This window comes from Pomacea canaliculata, linkage group LG11, assembly GCF_003073045.1.
Source record: "Pomacea canaliculata isolate SZHN2017 linkage group LG11, ASM307304v1, whole genome shotgun sequence".
NCBI lineage: Eukaryota > Metazoa > Mollusca > Gastropoda > Architaenioglossa > Ampullariidae > Pomacea > Pomacea canaliculata.
The window spans coordinates 13305050-13322318 of NC_037600.1; the positions used below are offsets into that span (position 1 = coordinate 13305050).

Consider the following 17269-nt stretch of genomic DNA (forward strand, 5'->3'; position numbering starts at 1 on the left):
TTGTGTTTTTTTTTGTGGTGATGCTACCCGGTGTATTTATGAATCAAAACGTATTCAGAATTGTCTCAACATTTTGCTTAACCTTGCACTAGAATGTTTTACTCCTCATAGGTATCATTTTTATCATTTTGTTGCATAGGTAAAATAAGAAAGTGTTCATAGAACTGGTGATTAGTTTTTAAAGCTGTTTGTATTTATACAGTAAACTGCTAAAAATTGCACAGATAATGGTGAAAGCATGTATCTGTATAGAAAATATGAATTCGTACATGAAAGTTTAAAGTTCTTCCCCATCTGTTGTATCTGTACCTGCTGCACAAGCTACTATGACAAATGATCACATTGCCTTGCAGAAAGGAAATGTACTTTTACAAAGATGCACACTAAATATATTAGTGAACGAGATGCTTTGGGTAATCTATACTCAAACCTCTCCCACCCTTTTGCCACAGTGGCGTGAGAAGAAAAGCGTTTGGGAGAAAAAAACAAATCCGGGTTACTCAGTTTTTCCTATATGTGGATTTTCTGCTGCTGGTCAGTGGATGCTCATACAAAGCAGACACAAGAACTGGGGTTTTTAAAGGTCAGTTTCTCAGGACAAATATGGACAAACATTGGCAAATTTTTTACAAGACAATTGTTTTATATGACTGTAAAATATATATATAGATTTTACCAGATTTGGTCAAACATTTATCCATATTTTATAAAATCTTGGGTGAGTCTCTCACATACGAGCCAGTGAACCACTTACACAGTTTACTGCCACCACGCTATAGGAAGTTCATTGTTAACTGAACGTAGACACTATAATCGCCATAAACATTTTTATTCCTTGTTGATCGTGCTTTTAATAAAGTGTATTAAACAACTATATATATTTTATGGTTAGATGTCTTTTTAAGTCATGGAAACATTTCATAAACTTGTATGCGCATACGCTTATACATACACTTACCAGTTTATCAGGCCTGGCGAGAGGTGAGGAGGGGGGACGGGGGATGCTGTACCTTGGGCCTACCGCGGCTGTAAAGGGGGCCTGGCTTTTGGTCAGTGGATTTTTTCTCCATTTTGATGTACATCCTACTGCACTTGCCCTAATATGTTCAGTCTTTATTATGTTACTGAAGGAAATGTAGATATTGACAATCGAATTGTAAGCATATTATTATATACTGGGAAAATAATTTACGATTACAAGGGGCCTCGAGAGGTCGTCTGCCTCTACAGCAGGCTCTGTTACAGATACACGCTCACGTGAACTGAACAAGAGAAAATGTGCTGAGGCAGGTTGTAGGGGATTGGCGAGTTTTGGTTAGTGTCATACTGGACATGCCAAGCATCAAACCTTTCAGACCACTGGGCTTCCTGTCATCATTAATGACCACTCGCAGAGTTCGCCTTGGTGTTCGGTGTGTATGGGATTAAACTCTCTCTGGACGTAGTGCCTCCTTTCCAGGCTGGACTTCTGATACATAACCAGAGAAGAGACAACACCAACCTCCTCTGCTACACTTCCACTTGTCTACAAATATATTTTTGGACGCAGTTATAGCACAGAGGATGTTCTCATTATTCAAAACCATTTCCAATCTTGCTTTGTTCAGGGAAAGCTTATCTCTCTCCAAATGAGATCGACGTTTGCATACTACGTTCTTTAGACGTAGACGTGATAAACGTTATCAGTGACGTCACATAACGTTTAAAGAACTTTTCATTACCACTTCATTGTCACATCAGATCCTTGATTGAGCTTAATTCCAGTCGGAGAACACAGGTAGGCTGCCTTTCCTTCCCTTGTGCCACCGGAGTTATTTTATACCTGACGACAGACGTTTTCAGAATAAAGTTCCGGACGTTGAATTCCAACGATTGATTCCTGTACAAAAGTAATCATCAAAGTTTTATGATGGAAGCGACTTAACTGTAATGTTTGTCTCGTTACGTTTACAGAGTGTATAACAGTTTTCGTGACTCGATTCTGGTCTCAGCAGTAATTCTAGATCACGAAAAAATTATAGTAATTGATGAAAAATTTGCTGAGGATGTATAATTGGAGAGTGAATGGGTAGACGATCGCTATGTCAATAAAACTGATATTCAGAATAAACATAATACAAATTTTAAGACTGTTTATTGGTGGTTGTGAGGGAGGGAAGGAGGGAGAGAGAGTGAGAGAGAATTTTTCAGAGTGCAAGAGAATTCATGGTCGCAAAAACGGCTCAACGTTCTTCAAGTGCAGGAACAGCCGGAGGATCCACGATTGTGCTTGGACGAGGCAGGGCAGTGAAAGATCACGTTGTTATCGTGTCTGCGAACTAGCGCCATCTGCAGGTGACCATGGTATTCATTCTCCTCGACCTTAAAGCTTGCAAACTGCTGGATGCTTGACAAGGGCCTCCTTGACCTGTGGGAATCGTGTCCTGACGAGCCGCCTGACGAGGGCTTCAGCTGCTTTTGGGCCGCGAGGACTGAGAGAGCGGCAGCCATGTATGCGAATTCGGTCGGCGACGTGACGATCCTGGCTTTGATGGTGACCTGCTACATGTTCTTTGGCCTGCTGGGCAACATCCTGGTCATCTACGTCTACCTGCGAGCGTCGGGGGTTCTGCCCTTCAGCAACTTTGTGGTGTGTCAGGCCGTGCTGCACTGCCTGGTGCTCGCCATAGTAGCGCCGTACAGCGTGGCCTACGAGTACCATGCCGTCACGCTCAGCGGCACGTGCATGTCCTTCGAGTTCTTGCGCCACAGTCTGGTGCTCATCGCCAGCATGTTCATGTGCGCCACGGCCTTACACTGCTATCACTCCCTTCAACGTACAGTGGTAAGTTTTGTATACTGAATCCTCCTCATCCTCCTCATCCTCATCCTCCTCCCCATCATCATCATCACACCATCACCATCTATTCGCCATCTACATGATGTTTGTCTAACTCCTTCACCACCTGCAGTTTGTTCCATTGACCTCCCACACCTGCAGGCTCCAGGTGAACCTGCGCAGTTCCGCCAAGCGCTGATGACGACCATCGTGCTGGGGGTAATCCTGTCTGCCCCCTCCCCAACCCTGTTCACGTCCGCCAACTTCGACGGCCTGGCGGAGGCGGAGGTGGATCTGGCGTCGTCCCTCATCAACAGCTACGAGTACTCCACCTACGGACCCTCCTACTGCCGCTTTACAGTCGCCGTGCTGGGCCTGGCCTGGGCCATTGTGTATGAGGGCGCCCTCTTCCTCACCTTCGTCATCACCTTCAGCGTTGCTCTGGTCCTCTACACCCTCTCTATTCTCAAGGTTAGCAGTTGCCTGATCTTAACCGCGTTTGGCTATATTTAAAGGGCAGCACGAGTGCAGCATTTTTCTTTATGATCTTGCTAATAAGAAAAAAAAAAAATCAATTTCCGGCCAGGACTACTATCTGCTGGGAGTTAACTCACTCTATGACTACGGGGGTTAACTCTGGGTACCCGGTCTCTCCCTACATGTTTAGTCTTTATTTAGAAGCTTGGTGAATATTTGTGACCAAAACATATACCGTACAGACCTTGGTTTTGTTTTTCAGGTATATCTCTTACTTTATAGTAAAACTGGTTTTGTTTTACTTTGCTCACGCCTTCCGCCCTTCTGTTGCTATAGCTACGGCGCGACCTGCAGCACGGCGAGAACTCCGCGCAAGCTCCGTTCATCAGTGGACTGGACGGACGCGTGCTGGAGGCTTCGCACGTGCACAGCGCCTGCGTCATGCTGACCATGGCCACCGGCCTGACCTTCCTGCTGTGGTTGCCGGTGTGGCTATGCATCTTCGGCCGCCTGAACCTTCTGGCCCTCAGGTACTGCTTCCTCTTCTCCTCCATGCTCTTCCCCTTCGTCTACGCCATCTTCAACAAGCAGTTCCGCAAGGAGGTGTCGCGGCACGTGCCTTTCTTCCAGTGGTGCTGCATGGTTGGCAGCGTGGACAGCGACGTGGGGACCAGAAGGGAGGAGTCCGCGGATTATAAGCAATATCTGCAAGAGATGGCGGCCCGAAACAAAGAGACGGAGGAGAGATTATGTCGCGAGAGAGGGACGAGGAAACGCAGAGGATGCAGGTACATCGGCTTCTACAGCTGCAGGAAAAGCAGCGTTTGAATCAACTAGCCGAGATCGAGAGGAAGGAGAAAGCGAGGCTCCTGCAGGAGCAGCAAGAAGAAAAAACAATGGAAAATGCAACGAGGTTAAAGCTGGAGGTAGATTTGCTGATAGAAGATAGGGAGAAAGCAAGCAGCGAGGAACAGGAGAGGGTGGAAAGAGACCAACAGGAGCGAGAGAGGCTGACCAACAGGCCAGGGAGGCGCTTGAAAGACTGGTCAGAGAGAAAGAGGCACAAATGCTGCAAGAGGCAATGGAACGGCAAGCTAGAGAGGAGGCAGAGAGACTGAAGAGAGAAGAGGAGGAAAGAAGGAGGAAAGCAGAAGAAAACAGCGCGGATGGAACAAGATCGCCAGATCGTCAACGCACAGATAGATCAAAGAGGCTTGGAGAGGATCCGACTCGAGATGGAAGAACGCGAAAGACATGATATTGAAGAACGGAATCGGTTGGAGAGACTGAAAAAAGAGAGGAAGGAATATGAAAGGGTAGAAATGGTAAAACGTGAGAGGATAGAGAGGGAAGAGCTAGAGTGGATAGAAAAAGAACGAGAGAGACAAGAAAAAGAAGAACTCGAGAGACAAGGAAGAGAAGCACTCAAGAGACAGGAAAGGGAAGAACGAGAGACAGGAAAGAGAAGAACGAGAGAGACGCGAGAGACAGGAAAGAGAAGAACGCGAGAGACAGGAAAGAGAAGAACGCGAGAGACGGGAAAGGGAAGAACGAGAGAGACAAGAGAGAGAGCGCGAGAGACAACAAAGAGAAGAACGCGAGAGGCAAGAGAGAGAAGAATGCGAGAGAGAGAGAGAAGAGCGCGAGAGACAAGAGAGAGAAGAGCGCGAAAGACAAGAGAGAGAAGAACGCGAGAGACAGCAAAGAGAAGAACGAGAGAGACAACACAGAGAAGAATGCGAGAGACAACACAGAGAAGAATGCGAGAGACAAGAGAAAGCAGAGCGCGTGAGACAGGAAAGAGAAGAATGCGAGAGACAGGAAAGGGAAGAACGCGAAAGGCAAGAGAGAGAAGAGCGAGAGAGACAGGAAAGAGAAGAACTCGAGAGACGAGAGAGAGAAGAGCGAGAGAGACAACACAGAGAAGAGCGAGAGAGACAACACAGAGAAGAATGCGAGAGACAAGAGAGAGCAGAGCGAGAGACAGGAAATGGAAGAACGCGAGAGACAGGAAATGGAAGAACGCGAGAGACAAGAAAGAGAAGAACGCAAGAGACGGGAAAGAGAAGAACTCGAGAGACGATGGAGAGAAGAGCGAGAGAGACAACAAAGGGAAGAACGCGAGAGACAAGAAAGAGAAGAACGCAAGAGACGGGAAAGAGAAGAACTCGAGAGACGATGGAGAGAAGAGCGAGAGAGACAACAAAGGGAAGAACGCGAGAGACAGGAAAGAGAACTCGAGAGACAAGAGAGAGAAGAGCGAGAGAGACAACACAGAGAAGAATGCGAGAGACAACAAAGAGAAGAATGCGAGAGACAAGAGAGAGCAGAACGCGAGAGACAGGAAATGGAAGAACGCGAGAGACAGGAAATGGAAGAACGAGAAAGACAGGAAAGAGAAGAACGAGAGACAGAGAAAGAGAAGAACGCGAGAGACAGAGAAGAGAAGAACGCGAGAGACAGGAAAGGGAAGAACGTGAGAGACAAGAAAGAGAAGAATGCGAAGGACAAGAGAGGTCAGAGTGCGAGAGACGGGAAAGAGAAGAACGGGAGAGACAGGAATTAGAAGAACGAGAGAAAAGGGAAAGAGAAGAATGGGAGAGGCAAGAAGAAGCTAAACGAGAATATTTGTTGAGTGACGAGTTCTGGAAGCAGGATCGGGAAGAACTTGTTAGGCAAGAACGAAAGGTAGCCGATCAGATGGTGGACGACCAGCACGATGTCGTTGTGAGGGCGCAGATAGAGTTCCGGCGGGGTGGTCACGAGTCCGGTTGCCCGCTGCGGGAGGAAGAGCGCCGGCCGGAAGACCAGACGGCGAACGAAGACCTGAGAGAGGAGACACACGTTTGGCAAGAGCAGCATGGTCGCCATATTTCCCACACCCCAACCTCTCATACCCGCGAAAAGTCAGAGTCCAGGTCGCGATCCTCCTCCCCGGGTGGCCACCGAAGCCGCCCGCGGCGTCGTGAGGTCTTCGAAGTGGTGGTGGTGGAGCGGCGCGGCGCCCCCCCGCGGGTTGAGGTGCAGGCGGAGACCAGCCGTCACCAGGACGACGACGATGACGAGGATGACCACCGCTTCAGCAGCTCCTCGAGGCGCTTGAAGGAGGAGGTGGTGGAGCTGCATCTGAGCGAGCAGGCACGCAAGGGGGACCTGGCCTACACCCTGGACATGCAGAGGGAGAGCAGGACACAGAGCAGAAGCTCCCGGGAGACTTCATCCTCGCGCACTGGCGTGCAGCGGCTGGAGGACGAGCTGCTGGAATGCAAGCAACGCCAGAAGATGCTGGAGGTGGGTACTTCATCTCCCCCTCTCCCACCCACCCCGACATACCTTGCATCTCTAAAGTTAGAAAAAAAAAAATAGTGTTCGATCCTTGTGTAACAGTCTTTTTTCGTTGTTGCCGGTTATTTTCTTTTATCGACAATAAAAAGCAAAATAATGATGATGTACCCGTCATCACAAACTGCGTTATGCAGGAAAAACTTCAGCAACACTCGAGCTACGAACAGCGCCGTCTGGAGGGTGAATGCAGCGACATTCGACGTCACCGGCGCGCTCGCTCTGAAAGCGCGAAACGTCACGCTTTCCTGCGCGTGCAGCTGGATAGTGAGCGCGAGAAGGAGGAGCACGTAAGGATAATTTCTTTCAGTTGAAACTGATGAGAGAATCCTTCGAAAAATGGTTGGTCAGTTTTGGGGAAATCTCCTTTATTGTCTATAATCTGTTGCATGCTGGGAATCGCCCTCCGCAAACGAGCAAAATAAAACCCAGGGGAAAAAAATCTCTGTTCAATTCACCTGTAGTTTTTTTTTTACTGGCATTTATTGTTGTTTTTCCACCCTGTCTAAAAATAATTAATTAATAATTAATTAATAATTTAAAATATAGTTATTTAAATATAATTTTGCTTAACATTTGATGAGGTATACATTCACAGTTTAAAGATGTAGAAAGTTTCAGTTTGGAATGACATTTTTGTGTAACTTCAAAATGCACGTTAAGGCTTCGGGAGCATGGAAAAGTCAGTTTTAACCCTCGAGGAACAGGATTTTTTTAGTCACGTGATATGCTATGCGCAGATGCTGTTGGAGTTGGAGAAGGCGCAGCGTGAGACCGAAGCAGGTGTATCCACAAAAGAGGATGACCGCGAGAAATCTCCTAAATCATCAGATACTTAGACACACACACAAATTCTGATCCACCAAAGCTTTCTTACACCTTCAATGAAAAAACAAAAAAACAAAAACAACAACAAACAAACATGTCGAGCACATAATAATGAAGAAAGAAACTTTGTCGAGGTCACTACGCCAACAGTGACCACAAACAACGCTAGGAGACAAGGTAACATCCGGTCTCACCTGGTCTAGAATCTGTTTTTATTTTTAAACCAAACATGAGGATGAATAGCACAAGCTTTATCAACTGTTGATGTTTACTATGTAAGCTGCTAGCAGTTGTAATGTGCAGGTCAGAGGAAGTGGCTCAAAGGTCATCTTTGTTTATTAATTCATTTTAGCAGGACCAATCTCATCATCGAAGATTAGATTTTCATCTGAATACTTTGTCAGAAATTAATGCACTGACAAAAAAATATAATTCTGAAATTTAAATTTTTTTTAGTAAATTCTGCCATAAAATAAAAGCAATATTGTAAACAGTAGGAGGCACTAACTCCGTTGAAAGCTGTCCAAGGGTTATCATATTGCTTTTTGAACTTAAATGCTTAAGAAGGATTTCACTTCATTACATAAAAAGCGAATGAAAAAAAAAAGAGATAAGATAAATGAAGTGTAAAAGGATCAAGTGACATTTCAGGATAAATTCAGGTAGAACTTTGATCAAAGTATGGTGTGTACGCGCTGAGTACACTTATCTAACTGTTCCTAACATTTAAAAACACTAATTAATGTCGCAAACACTCCGAGATTTTCATCCTTCCATCAATAAAAATTGAACACCACATAGCTGCTTATTGAACTCTGTTTTCTTTCCTTAAAAATGGATGAACCCTTCTGAAAACAAATAAAGCTGTCTTTAACAATGACAAGTTTTTAAGATAAGTCTCGTCTGTTGATTTGTTGATACTGATGTTCATGCAGCGTAGAAAATAAACATTTTATGATTTGGAAAGAAATTTTGAAGAAGAGGCGTTTCACTTGATGATGGTATAATTTCTTGTGAGATAACTTCAAGGAACATTAGGTTCTCTTAAATTAATTGCAATTTAAAAAATTTCAAACAAGTGTTTAAAAACATTCTAACTTGAAGTTTTTGTTTATTACCTTCATATTCCATTAAAAGAAAAATAAAGTTTGAGAACCAAATTGCTGTGTTAAAATATATTTGAAACAATAAATGACTATGTGAAGTTGTTGTTACTTCAGTTCGCAATTTTACACACACACACACACAGAAAAACAACCAAACAAACAAATCCCTTTGGTCTTGACTCTCAGTTTTGTTCATGATGGGGATTAGTGGGAAAAAAGGAAATATTATAGTTAACTGACATTATGAGGCTGACCTTTGGTTCAGGTTGTCACAACTATGCGAGGACGAGAGTCAGATTTAAGGCTTGGGGCAAGAAACTCGGTCAGGTTAATATTCCCCCACAGAGTGGTCAGCTCAGATTAAAATTTATAAGAATTTGCAAGAGACTATCTGGGCTTTATCCAAACTTAACTTTGGGACTTGCGGGCTTTTTTCGATGCTGTGGATTTTGATTGTTGTCTTTAACACGTCAGGCATTTGTAATAAGGTGGGCATCTTTTTTTTTTTAATCAAGTGTACTGTCGATAACTTTTTATTCGGATTCCCCTGCTTTAGGGAGCTGTCCGATTTGTTCGGACAGATGTCAAACAATTCTCTGCCTGGCCTGTGGGAGACTGTGTAGACGTTGGAGATGACCATGAAGATTCCCGCCACAGTCATCGCTCCTCCGCCCAAATAAAAAGCTTCATCGTACTGATCGAACACATCCTTCAGAACACCTGGAACACAAAAATTAGGTGGACTTGACGACAGAGGCAACAACCTACCTCCCCTTGCCCCTCTTCTCTAGTTTGGAAATTTTTCCAAAACTGTGTTCGCGTTACAAAAAAAAAAATTACTCTTATGACTCTAGCTACGATAGTCGGGTAAAACCTTTGCCAAACATAGTCACATATTCGTCAACCTTTTCCGGTTTAGAAGATCCGGTACCTGAGAGAGGGGGTCCCACAAAGTTGCCGACGCCTTGAAAGAAGCTCATGATCCCGAAGGAGGACGACAGGGTTTCCTGTCCCAGCAGGTCGACAAGGATGACGGACTTCAATCCCGCGCATGCGCCAGTGAAAAAGCCGAAGAAGGCGAAAGCGAGGGTGAAGTGTGGAAAGGTAGACAAAAAGGTGAAGCGAAGGCCAGCGCCCCGATGGCGAAGAGGAAGGAGCTGAAGGCCATTGGTCGGTAAGGTCGTACTATGCTCAGCTCGAGAACCACACCGGTAAGTACTCGACCCACGGTGTCAGCCACACCTGCAACAATCTACTGATATTTATATATATTTTTCAACGCGCGCAAGCACACAAACAGGCTGTCTTCATATCAGTAAAGAGTAAAGTAAAGAACATTACTCACCTGAGATGGAGAGCAGGTAAGCAGCGTTGGTCTCCGACACTCCTCGAGACTTGGCCAAGGGCGGTAGGAAGACGATGGAAGACTTCATGGAAGCCGTGAGGAGACACATGCTTAGGCAATAGAGAACAAACGCTGGCTGCTTCAGCAATGACCAGTGCATCAGCTTCCGCCGTTTCGAGCCAGTCGCCTGCTTCTCCACAGGAAAGCAGGTCCGAAGAAAGCTCTTCAGCAAATGACTTTTATGACTTGAGACCGAAGAAACACAGACAGTATCGTCCATCATACTTTCGCCTTTGGCACTGAAGCGGCTGGGGTTACCAAGAAGCTCTCCTGCTGGGGGAGGTGTGTGAGATGCATTTCTAACAGGGAGGGGTTCACTGTGTTGTGCTCGCTTTTATCATAGACAGTCTGCGGTAATTCAGCAACATCTCTCCGCTTCTCATTTTCGAGTAAAGCCTCAGTCTGACATCTGAAAATATTGAGGTTCTAGTGACACTTCCATTTAAATCCTTGCAAATGACAAGTAAAATGGCAATTTAACGGTAATCCGTGCCTTAAACTCGTATATTCAAATTCTTAGTTTCCGACAACCAGTTTATATTATACGTTCGCTCACGTTCTTTGATTATTTTCTTTCTCATTCTTTCTTTTATTCATTCATTCATTCATTTTTTTTCTTTCTTTATATCCTCACTGTAGCAGATATGCCAACCAATTCAGGTTTTGTAATCCATGACTTGCGAAGTAGAGATAGATCCGCTTCAATTGTCACTTGCATTTTTTTTTTTTTGCGAAAAATGTATGGAAAATGTTCAACGAGAAAGAATTTTACCTTCTTCCGGTTAAAACGATCTTTCTGTGCAGAAACAGGGGGCGATAAAGGAAGGCGACGACAAAAAAGTGCAGGGCGATTCCGCCGAGGATAAAGAAGGCCCCGAAGAACCCGTATGTTTCAAAGAGCATTTCCACGACGGGAGGGAGGAGAAAGGTCCCGGCCCCCACCCCCGCTGTGCTGAGTCCTACGGCCACGCCTCGTAGACGGTTAAAGTACATCCCGACCAGAATGAGACCCGGGGCGTAGGCAAGGCCACGACCCAAACCTGAAATGATCATCATCGTCGTTATCACCAGTTCCTCTATCGTACAGATAGTTTAATTGCTAAGGAACATCTGTGAGGTTGAGGAATCATGTCCGACCTAGACGTTTAGTTACGCCATCGGAATAATTTCAACCCACCTCTTTTTTCCTTCTTATGATGTTATCATATATATCGTATGAATCCCCTTCGTTCTTATGTTTATCTGACCTCTGAATACTTGTGCTTGTTTGTGTGTGGGTGAGCACGCAATGAATTATGACTTTTTAATGTTTCTTTGATCTGTCGATGAAGTGGAGAGGGAGAATTCTAAGTGGATACAAGCTGCTATAAATGCATCTCGGAAAAAAGAAAAGAAAAAAAGAGAGTTGCATCGTACTGTATGGTAGTGTTCGCGGATAATAAGGAGATCGCTCCTATTACGAGGTGGCATTGCACTCACCTTGCACTACTCCGAAAAAGAAGAGCAGGGTCGGCATGTTGGGGGCCAGGCCACTGAACACGAGCCCGGCGGTGTAGAGGACCGCACCAACCATCACCGATGCCCGGGCACTGAAGCGGCTGCACACTGCCCCAGCCAGGGGTCCTGTGGAAAGGCAGTAACTCGTTTTTAAACCCTCAACATAGTACTGAGTATAAGTGCTGTCAACATATACAAGCTGAGTGTAATCTGACCTGTGCAAACAACACGTATCAACTGAACTAATGTTGATAGCAGTCAATGTGGTAAAATTTTACCCGTGTGCAAACAATTACATACCTTAATGCGATACGAAAAATAATCACGTGACAACTTTGCGATATAAATCTTCCGCGATGTTTGCGTTCCCGTTGCTAGAGTATCATTTCATTATGGTGTTTTGGGTCGTTTGGCTTCGTGTCTCAAAACAGTCTCTAATTTTTTTCTTATTCTTTTCTTCAGACGGCTACGGATGGAAACCTTACCCATGGAAAGCATGACGGTGGCCGTCAGTGCACCCGCCCACGCCGTGACCTGGCGCTGGACTGGAAGTGTGACGTCAGCTTGATGAAGAACACCCCGTCGGTTCTCTCGAGTCCGCCTGTCACGTAATCACACAAGGGTTACTACTATTTCAGTACGGTGTCAGCAGGCGCTTTTTGAAACTGGTCCATCACACAGTAAATAATTCTATAATGTACTGCCGAAAGGTCATTTAGCATTTACATGAGAAAGGAGTGACTATGTAAAACAAACAAAAATTTCAAATGAAATAAAGTTATTAGTGTTTGTTTAAATTAACCAGATTCACGAAAGTGCTTTTTTTTTAAAGTCAAGGGCCCTGCATGAGACAACATACAACGCACGCAGTACACCTAATAAAGCGGTCTTATTCAAGGGACATAACACCATTTTTAGTCGTTAGTGTGCACGAGTTACTTCCCATGCACTGGAAGGCGAGAAAAAGCTTCACGCTCTCAGCACGACGGAAATAAATACAGAATTTGAATGCAAATGTAAAAACTATTGAGATAATTTGTAATGCAGTTCATTTAATCGTTAATTGTCAACAAGGTGATGCATTCAGCGGCGTTCTCCAACGCACCAGTTATGACGTGCGACAAGAAGCAGCCGAGAGCCACCAACCACGCCCACCCGCTGTCTTGTAGTGATTTCTCCAGGTCCTCGTCATCCTTTTCCAGAACTATAGTTGGACTGACACTGGTTTCACTTTCATCGACGTTATCCATGCTATCATCAGTCCTTCTCGATGGACTGTAATCCAAATGATCGTTGACCACAATTTTCTGCACACCAAGTTACGTAACCTTTACTGATTAAACGACGGTATCGCAAAATAACCTCTAATCCCCTGAAACTGTCTCAGTAGGGCAATTGATTATAAACGATTGCTCTTTGGAATACATGTATGTGTATGAACACGTACCGGTAATATCACATATAAATAAATTGCACTTGGTCCGTGTTCATGAATCATGATCACAAATACTCACGTCTACATCCTGGCTTTCAGACCACAGCAACGAAGATTCACCTTTTCCTCTCTTCGTGTGTTCACCAGTGCATTCATTTTCGTCCTCCATGATCCAGCTGTTTTGAGATTTTAGCCGAGCTAGCTTAACTTTCGCCTTCACCTCCGAGCACGACACAGCAAAGAATCACTTTCCGCTGACCTTCGTTCAAAGCTGCTTGCAGCGCGCGACATCCGTCTACTGAAAACATTACATCAGCCACACACAAACACGGATAAATGAAACTCTCATGACCTTTGTAATTCTCATGTAGGGTTCATCGAACCGAGTGCTCAATTTCGCCAACACGGACTGGGAAAATAAATAAAAAAATCGGAAAATATGTAGCGAAACCTGCCAGACCAGCGTATGGAAAGAATATCGCAATATAGTTAACTTCTGAGTTTTCCATTCAACCAGCATGTCGTCTCTCCAGGGCATCAGATTTCTTCAAAAATTGATTTTACTGGTGTTGTTATTACTGTAATACAAGAAACCGTGGACTATATTACTGTCCAAGATGTTCCTGCTCAGCAGCTCACACCTCTCCGCTAACATTGGTGTGTACATACCCTCGGAAAGAAAGCTTTTAAGTACAAAAACCGCTAGTGCATACAAGGAAGCCGCACAAAGACTGAGCAAGCAAGGAAGTTGGTTACAGGGAACGGTCCTTTTGTTTCTCAACAAGCAGTCTTACCTGTTCACTGACATAAACTTAGTTTACTCACAAATTTTCACATTCAGAGCGCAACTGGGTGTGGAAGGTAGTGCAGCCAGCAAATGAGGCTAAATCACGGCAAAGTAGACAGCCGGTAATCATTCTATATGCAGAGAAAGAACATCATGCCTAAAACAAGATCTGAACCCAGGACAACCCATCCTCACTCTATTGTGACAAGCTCTAACCATTGCACTACCAGAGGTCGGTTGAGGGAAATGTTTTATTCCTAGCCACCAAAGGCTTTATCACGGCAAGCCCTGAAAACAGAGACGAGAGCTGAACCCAGGACAGCAAACCCACTGTATTGGTGACAGGCTAACCATTTTGCCCCCACTGAGTATTGGGAGTACCTCGCCTAATGGGCAGCTCTTGAGTTTTGTCTCCTGTATTAGTTTTACAGCATTAGCTTTTGGCTCTTTTATACTCATGTTTACTACCTCTCAATTGGATCTGGCTTTTCCCTCATGAAGGGAACAGATGGGATCAAAATTTGACAGGTCTCCGTATCCTGCCACTTCCTTCGCGGTCAGTTACTTGTCCCATTCACTTCTTCAATTGTGCGTCCAGATAGTGATGAGCAAACTCGTTAGTTAAGTTCAACTGGATGCCTTGATTCGAAGTCTGATGACATCTCCCTTTTGTTGTGTGAAGATGACTTTCCTACACTGTATTCTTCAAGCCAACCTTGCTTGATCTTACTATTCTAAAGCAAACTGGCTGCGGTTTATCACTCCTTTCTTCCTATGCAGTACACTAAGTTTATTCTGACAACGACACACTACAAGTGCAAGGTGCTTTTGGTCATGTCATCACCGGACAAAGGTGCCAACTTTCAAAGTACAAGTGTATAAGGCACTAACTTGTCCAAGATATTGTTTAAAGCTTCACACATCCACCACATGTCACTGCAGCTAATTAAACTTTAACAAGTAAGATAAAGACAACGGACAACATTCTTCAGCACAATACAAAAAACAATGCAAAAGCAAATGCTGTCCACAACTCATTTTATACTTGTTTACTTTAATTTGCTGCAGAAGCACAGTGCACTTTGCATGGCAGTAGCCTGCCAAGAAAACAGTCTTATCGGTTGGACTTGGCAACACGCTCCAGCTCGTCTTTCTTCTTGATGGCATGAGAGTTGGAAGAGCCCTGCAATTGACAAAAGAAACATGTAACTGGCAATTTTAGGAACAGAGGTGCTAGGAGAAATATTAGTACAGTGTGCATGCAGTCCACTGTTTAAATATATACCATAAAGCCAAAGCCATAGTAACCATAAGGTAGCCTCCTCCAGTGTGCCCATAACACCTAAATGTGTAAAATACTGATAGTGCCAATATGAATATTCAGTATTACTTTCTTTCACAAACCTAACAGACCAAAGCAAAAAAACGTGGGGACAACTAACTCTTACTATACAATAAATCAATAAAATTAAAAAAAACCTCTTATATACTATATTCAAGATCGAAGAGCTCACCTTGGCAGCGTTGATCAGCTCATCAGCCAGACACTCTGCAATGGTCTTGATGTTGCGGAAAGCAGCCTCTCGGGCACCAGTGCACAGAAGCCAGATGGCCTGGTTCACACGACGCAGGGGTGAAACATCAACAGCCTGTCGTCGCACTGTGCCAGCACGGCCAATACGAGTGGAGTCTTCACGAGGTCCACTGTTGATAATGGCATTGACCACAACTTGGAGGGGGTTCTGAAAAGACATTGCAATCAAATTAGATGTTAATGAAGGCAACATAAAATTTTACTTTATTCCTTATTACTCCTCAAGGAGCATAGAGCCACAACATGTCACCACATAAAGTGCACATATGATTGACTAAGCAATGTTATCATACATTACAGTGATATGCAATTGTCAAATACCTCAACACAGTTGGTTTATTAGGTATTTTGCAAGCAGTTGACCTTGGTCAGGCCAACTGATCCTATTTTATGAAATAATCAACAAAAGATTTGGGACAGTGGCAGACAAAAATACAATAGGAAATGGTAACATGTACTGTAAGGTGCAGGTGATGCCGAAGCAGGCTCTTGCAAGAGCAAGTGCGCAGAAAGCCTAAACTAGATAAATATCTGATCAAGTGAAAAGCATTTACATGACAAAAGAGGTCCTTACCGACAAATTAGGTAAATATCTCTCTGCTAAGGAAAAGCAACCCAACAGGCTGACAAGAATACAAATATATAAAATTATGCAAAAAATGATACACACCTCCCAGTCAAGAGGTGGATGATCTCAAAAGCATGCTTTACAATGCGAATGGCCATGAGTTTCTTGCCATTGTTTCGTCCGTGCATCATCAGACTGCATGCCTAAGCGCTCTACAATGGGGCATTGAGCCTTGCGGAAACGCTTGACTTGGTAACGTCCAGCAGAATGTGGTAGAAACTTGGCATACTTCTCCTTGACTGCAATATAATCCTGAAAAAGGCAGCAGTTATTGCTATAATAGTTGTCTTGCAATTTGAGTCTGTGACAAATCAGTGTACTAAAGGAGCAAAGGTTTGCGGGGGGGGGGGAATCATTGCTGTACAACAGAAAAAGAAGCCAGCTCTGTAAACAGATGTCACATGCAGAGAAAGTATAGCGTGCTCGAGATGAGAGCTGAACCTAGGACAGCCAACTTTCTCGGTATTGGTGATGCGCCGCCGGGTATACTACAGGAACAAATCTTATTCTACATCAATACTATCTGAGCTATAGAAAATCTTTTTTGCAGTTGCTACAAACGGCTGATTTCAACTTACCAACAACAATGCTGGAAACAAATTTTCCCAGCTTGCAAAACTAAATGTCTTACTAAGTGGCAGATCTTGCAAGTCTGCCCTTCTGTTTACATGGAATAACTGGAAAACTAAATAAAAGATTACATTTCTACAAATCTTTCTTCAGTCGTCGTTCTCTTGATCACAATTTAACAGGACAATGTAAATACAATCAGCTAAGCTGCTTGATAAACAAAGTCTACAAGATGATAACATGAATAATGCTTATTATTTTTTAAAAATACTTTTTAACGGCTATTGACTTACCGTCAAGCTGATGTCTGATACTTGAACATCATCGGCAGACCATTTTCCGAACAATTTTATTTCTGCCATGGCTTCCGCCACAGCAGATGCTGGCTCATCCCAATTTTCGGTCGCCATACTGAAAAATAAAATATATGGTCATTGTTTTTCATTAATTTACGAAAAGCATTTCTTTCCCACGTTAGTCAGGAACCCTCACCACCGACATCACATTGACAGAAGTTTAATTTTACAAAATCGTAAGTTATTTACAGAAAAAAATTAAAGCACAACAGAAGATGAAGAAAAAACTACAATGGTCATACACCAAAATGAAGGATTATTCTAACAGAAGTTACAAAATATCGAAATATTTGATAATATAGTAAGCATCGTGTTTCTTACTTTGACTACCCAGCGTGAAAGGAAGTTCACAAGCGAACGGGGTCCACTTCCGTTGCACGGGGTCCCAAGGATTGTAACTCTTCTCAAAGTTGGGGAAGGGACGTG

At 44.0% G+C, this 17269-nt stretch overlaps 5 protein-coding genes across 5 annotated transcripts; 3 read left to right on the forward strand and 2 right to left on the reverse strand.

The window, feature by feature from the left end:
• The first annotated feature begins 1274 nt into the window (after positions 1-1274).
• Positions 1275-4261, forward strand: LOC112575105. Its single transcript, XM_025256687.1, has 4 exons — positions 1275-1889; positions 2151-2824; positions 2981-3289; positions 3632-4261. Exons 2-4 carry the CDS (start codon positions 2384-2386, stop codon positions 4121-4123), a joined length of 1242 nt encoding a protein of 413 aa, XP_025112472.1. The 5' UTR covers positions 1275-1889; positions 2151-2383; the 3' UTR covers positions 4124-4261.
• LOC112575768 (vicilin-like seed storage protein At2g18540) lies at positions 4192-4758 on the forward strand (the record flags this gene model as incomplete). Its single annotated transcript, XM_025257782.1, has 3 exons — positions 4192-4221; positions 4317-4455; positions 4562-4758. Coding segments are annotated over exons 1-3 (366 nt in total), but the record flags the coding sequence as incomplete, so codon positions are not given.
• A 474-nt stretch (positions 4759-5232) lies between these two features.
• On the forward strand, positions 5233-7911 carry LOC112575104 (trichohyalin-like). The gene is given in 4 exon segments (XM_025256686.1): positions 5233-5700; positions 5702-6586; positions 6775-6927; positions 7378-7911. Coding segments are annotated over 4 exon segments (1590 nt in total). The 5' UTR covers positions 5233-5247; the 3' UTR covers positions 7477-7911.
• Positions 7912-8038: 127 nt separating this feature from the next.
• LOC112575109 (monocarboxylate transporter 4-like) lies at positions 8039-13804 on the reverse strand. Its single transcript, XM_025256690.1, is given in 10 exon segments — positions 8039-9291; positions 9503-9614; positions 9617-9813; positions 9917-10208; positions 10211-10385; positions 10749-11016; positions 11456-11599; positions 11959-12074; positions 12579-12780; positions 12988-13804. Coding segments are annotated over 8 exon segments (1554 nt in total). The 5' UTR covers positions 11972-12074; positions 12579-12780; positions 12988-13804; the 3' UTR covers positions 8039-8938.
• A 912-nt stretch (positions 13805-14716) lies between these two features.
• On the reverse strand, positions 14717-17253 carry LOC112575108 (40S ribosomal protein S5-like). The gene is given in 6 exon segments (XM_025256689.1): positions 14717-14878; positions 15210-15437; positions 15956-16060; positions 16062-16169; positions 16781-16898; positions 17165-17253. Coding segments are annotated over 5 exon segments (627 nt in total). The 5' UTR covers position 16898; positions 17165-17253; the 3' UTR covers positions 14717-14809.
• Positions 17254-17269: the final 16 nt, after the last annotated feature.

What these genes read in the sequence shown, in the direction of transcription:
- LOC112575105 (XM_025256687.1), top strand. Translation starts at nt 2,384, where the DNA reads ATGCTTGACAAGGGCCTCCTTGACCTGTGGGAATCGTGTCCTGACGAG. An exon ending in ACTCCCTTCAACGTACAGTG is followed by an intron (nt 2,825 to 2,980) that starts GTAAGTTTTGTA and finishes CCACACCTGCAG; the next exon opens with GCTCCAGGTGAACCTGCGCA. An exon ending in ACACCCTCTCTATTCTCAAG is followed by an intron (nt 3,290 to 3,631) that starts GTTAGCAGTTGC and finishes CTGTTGCTATAG; the next exon opens with CTACGGCGCGACCTGCAGCA.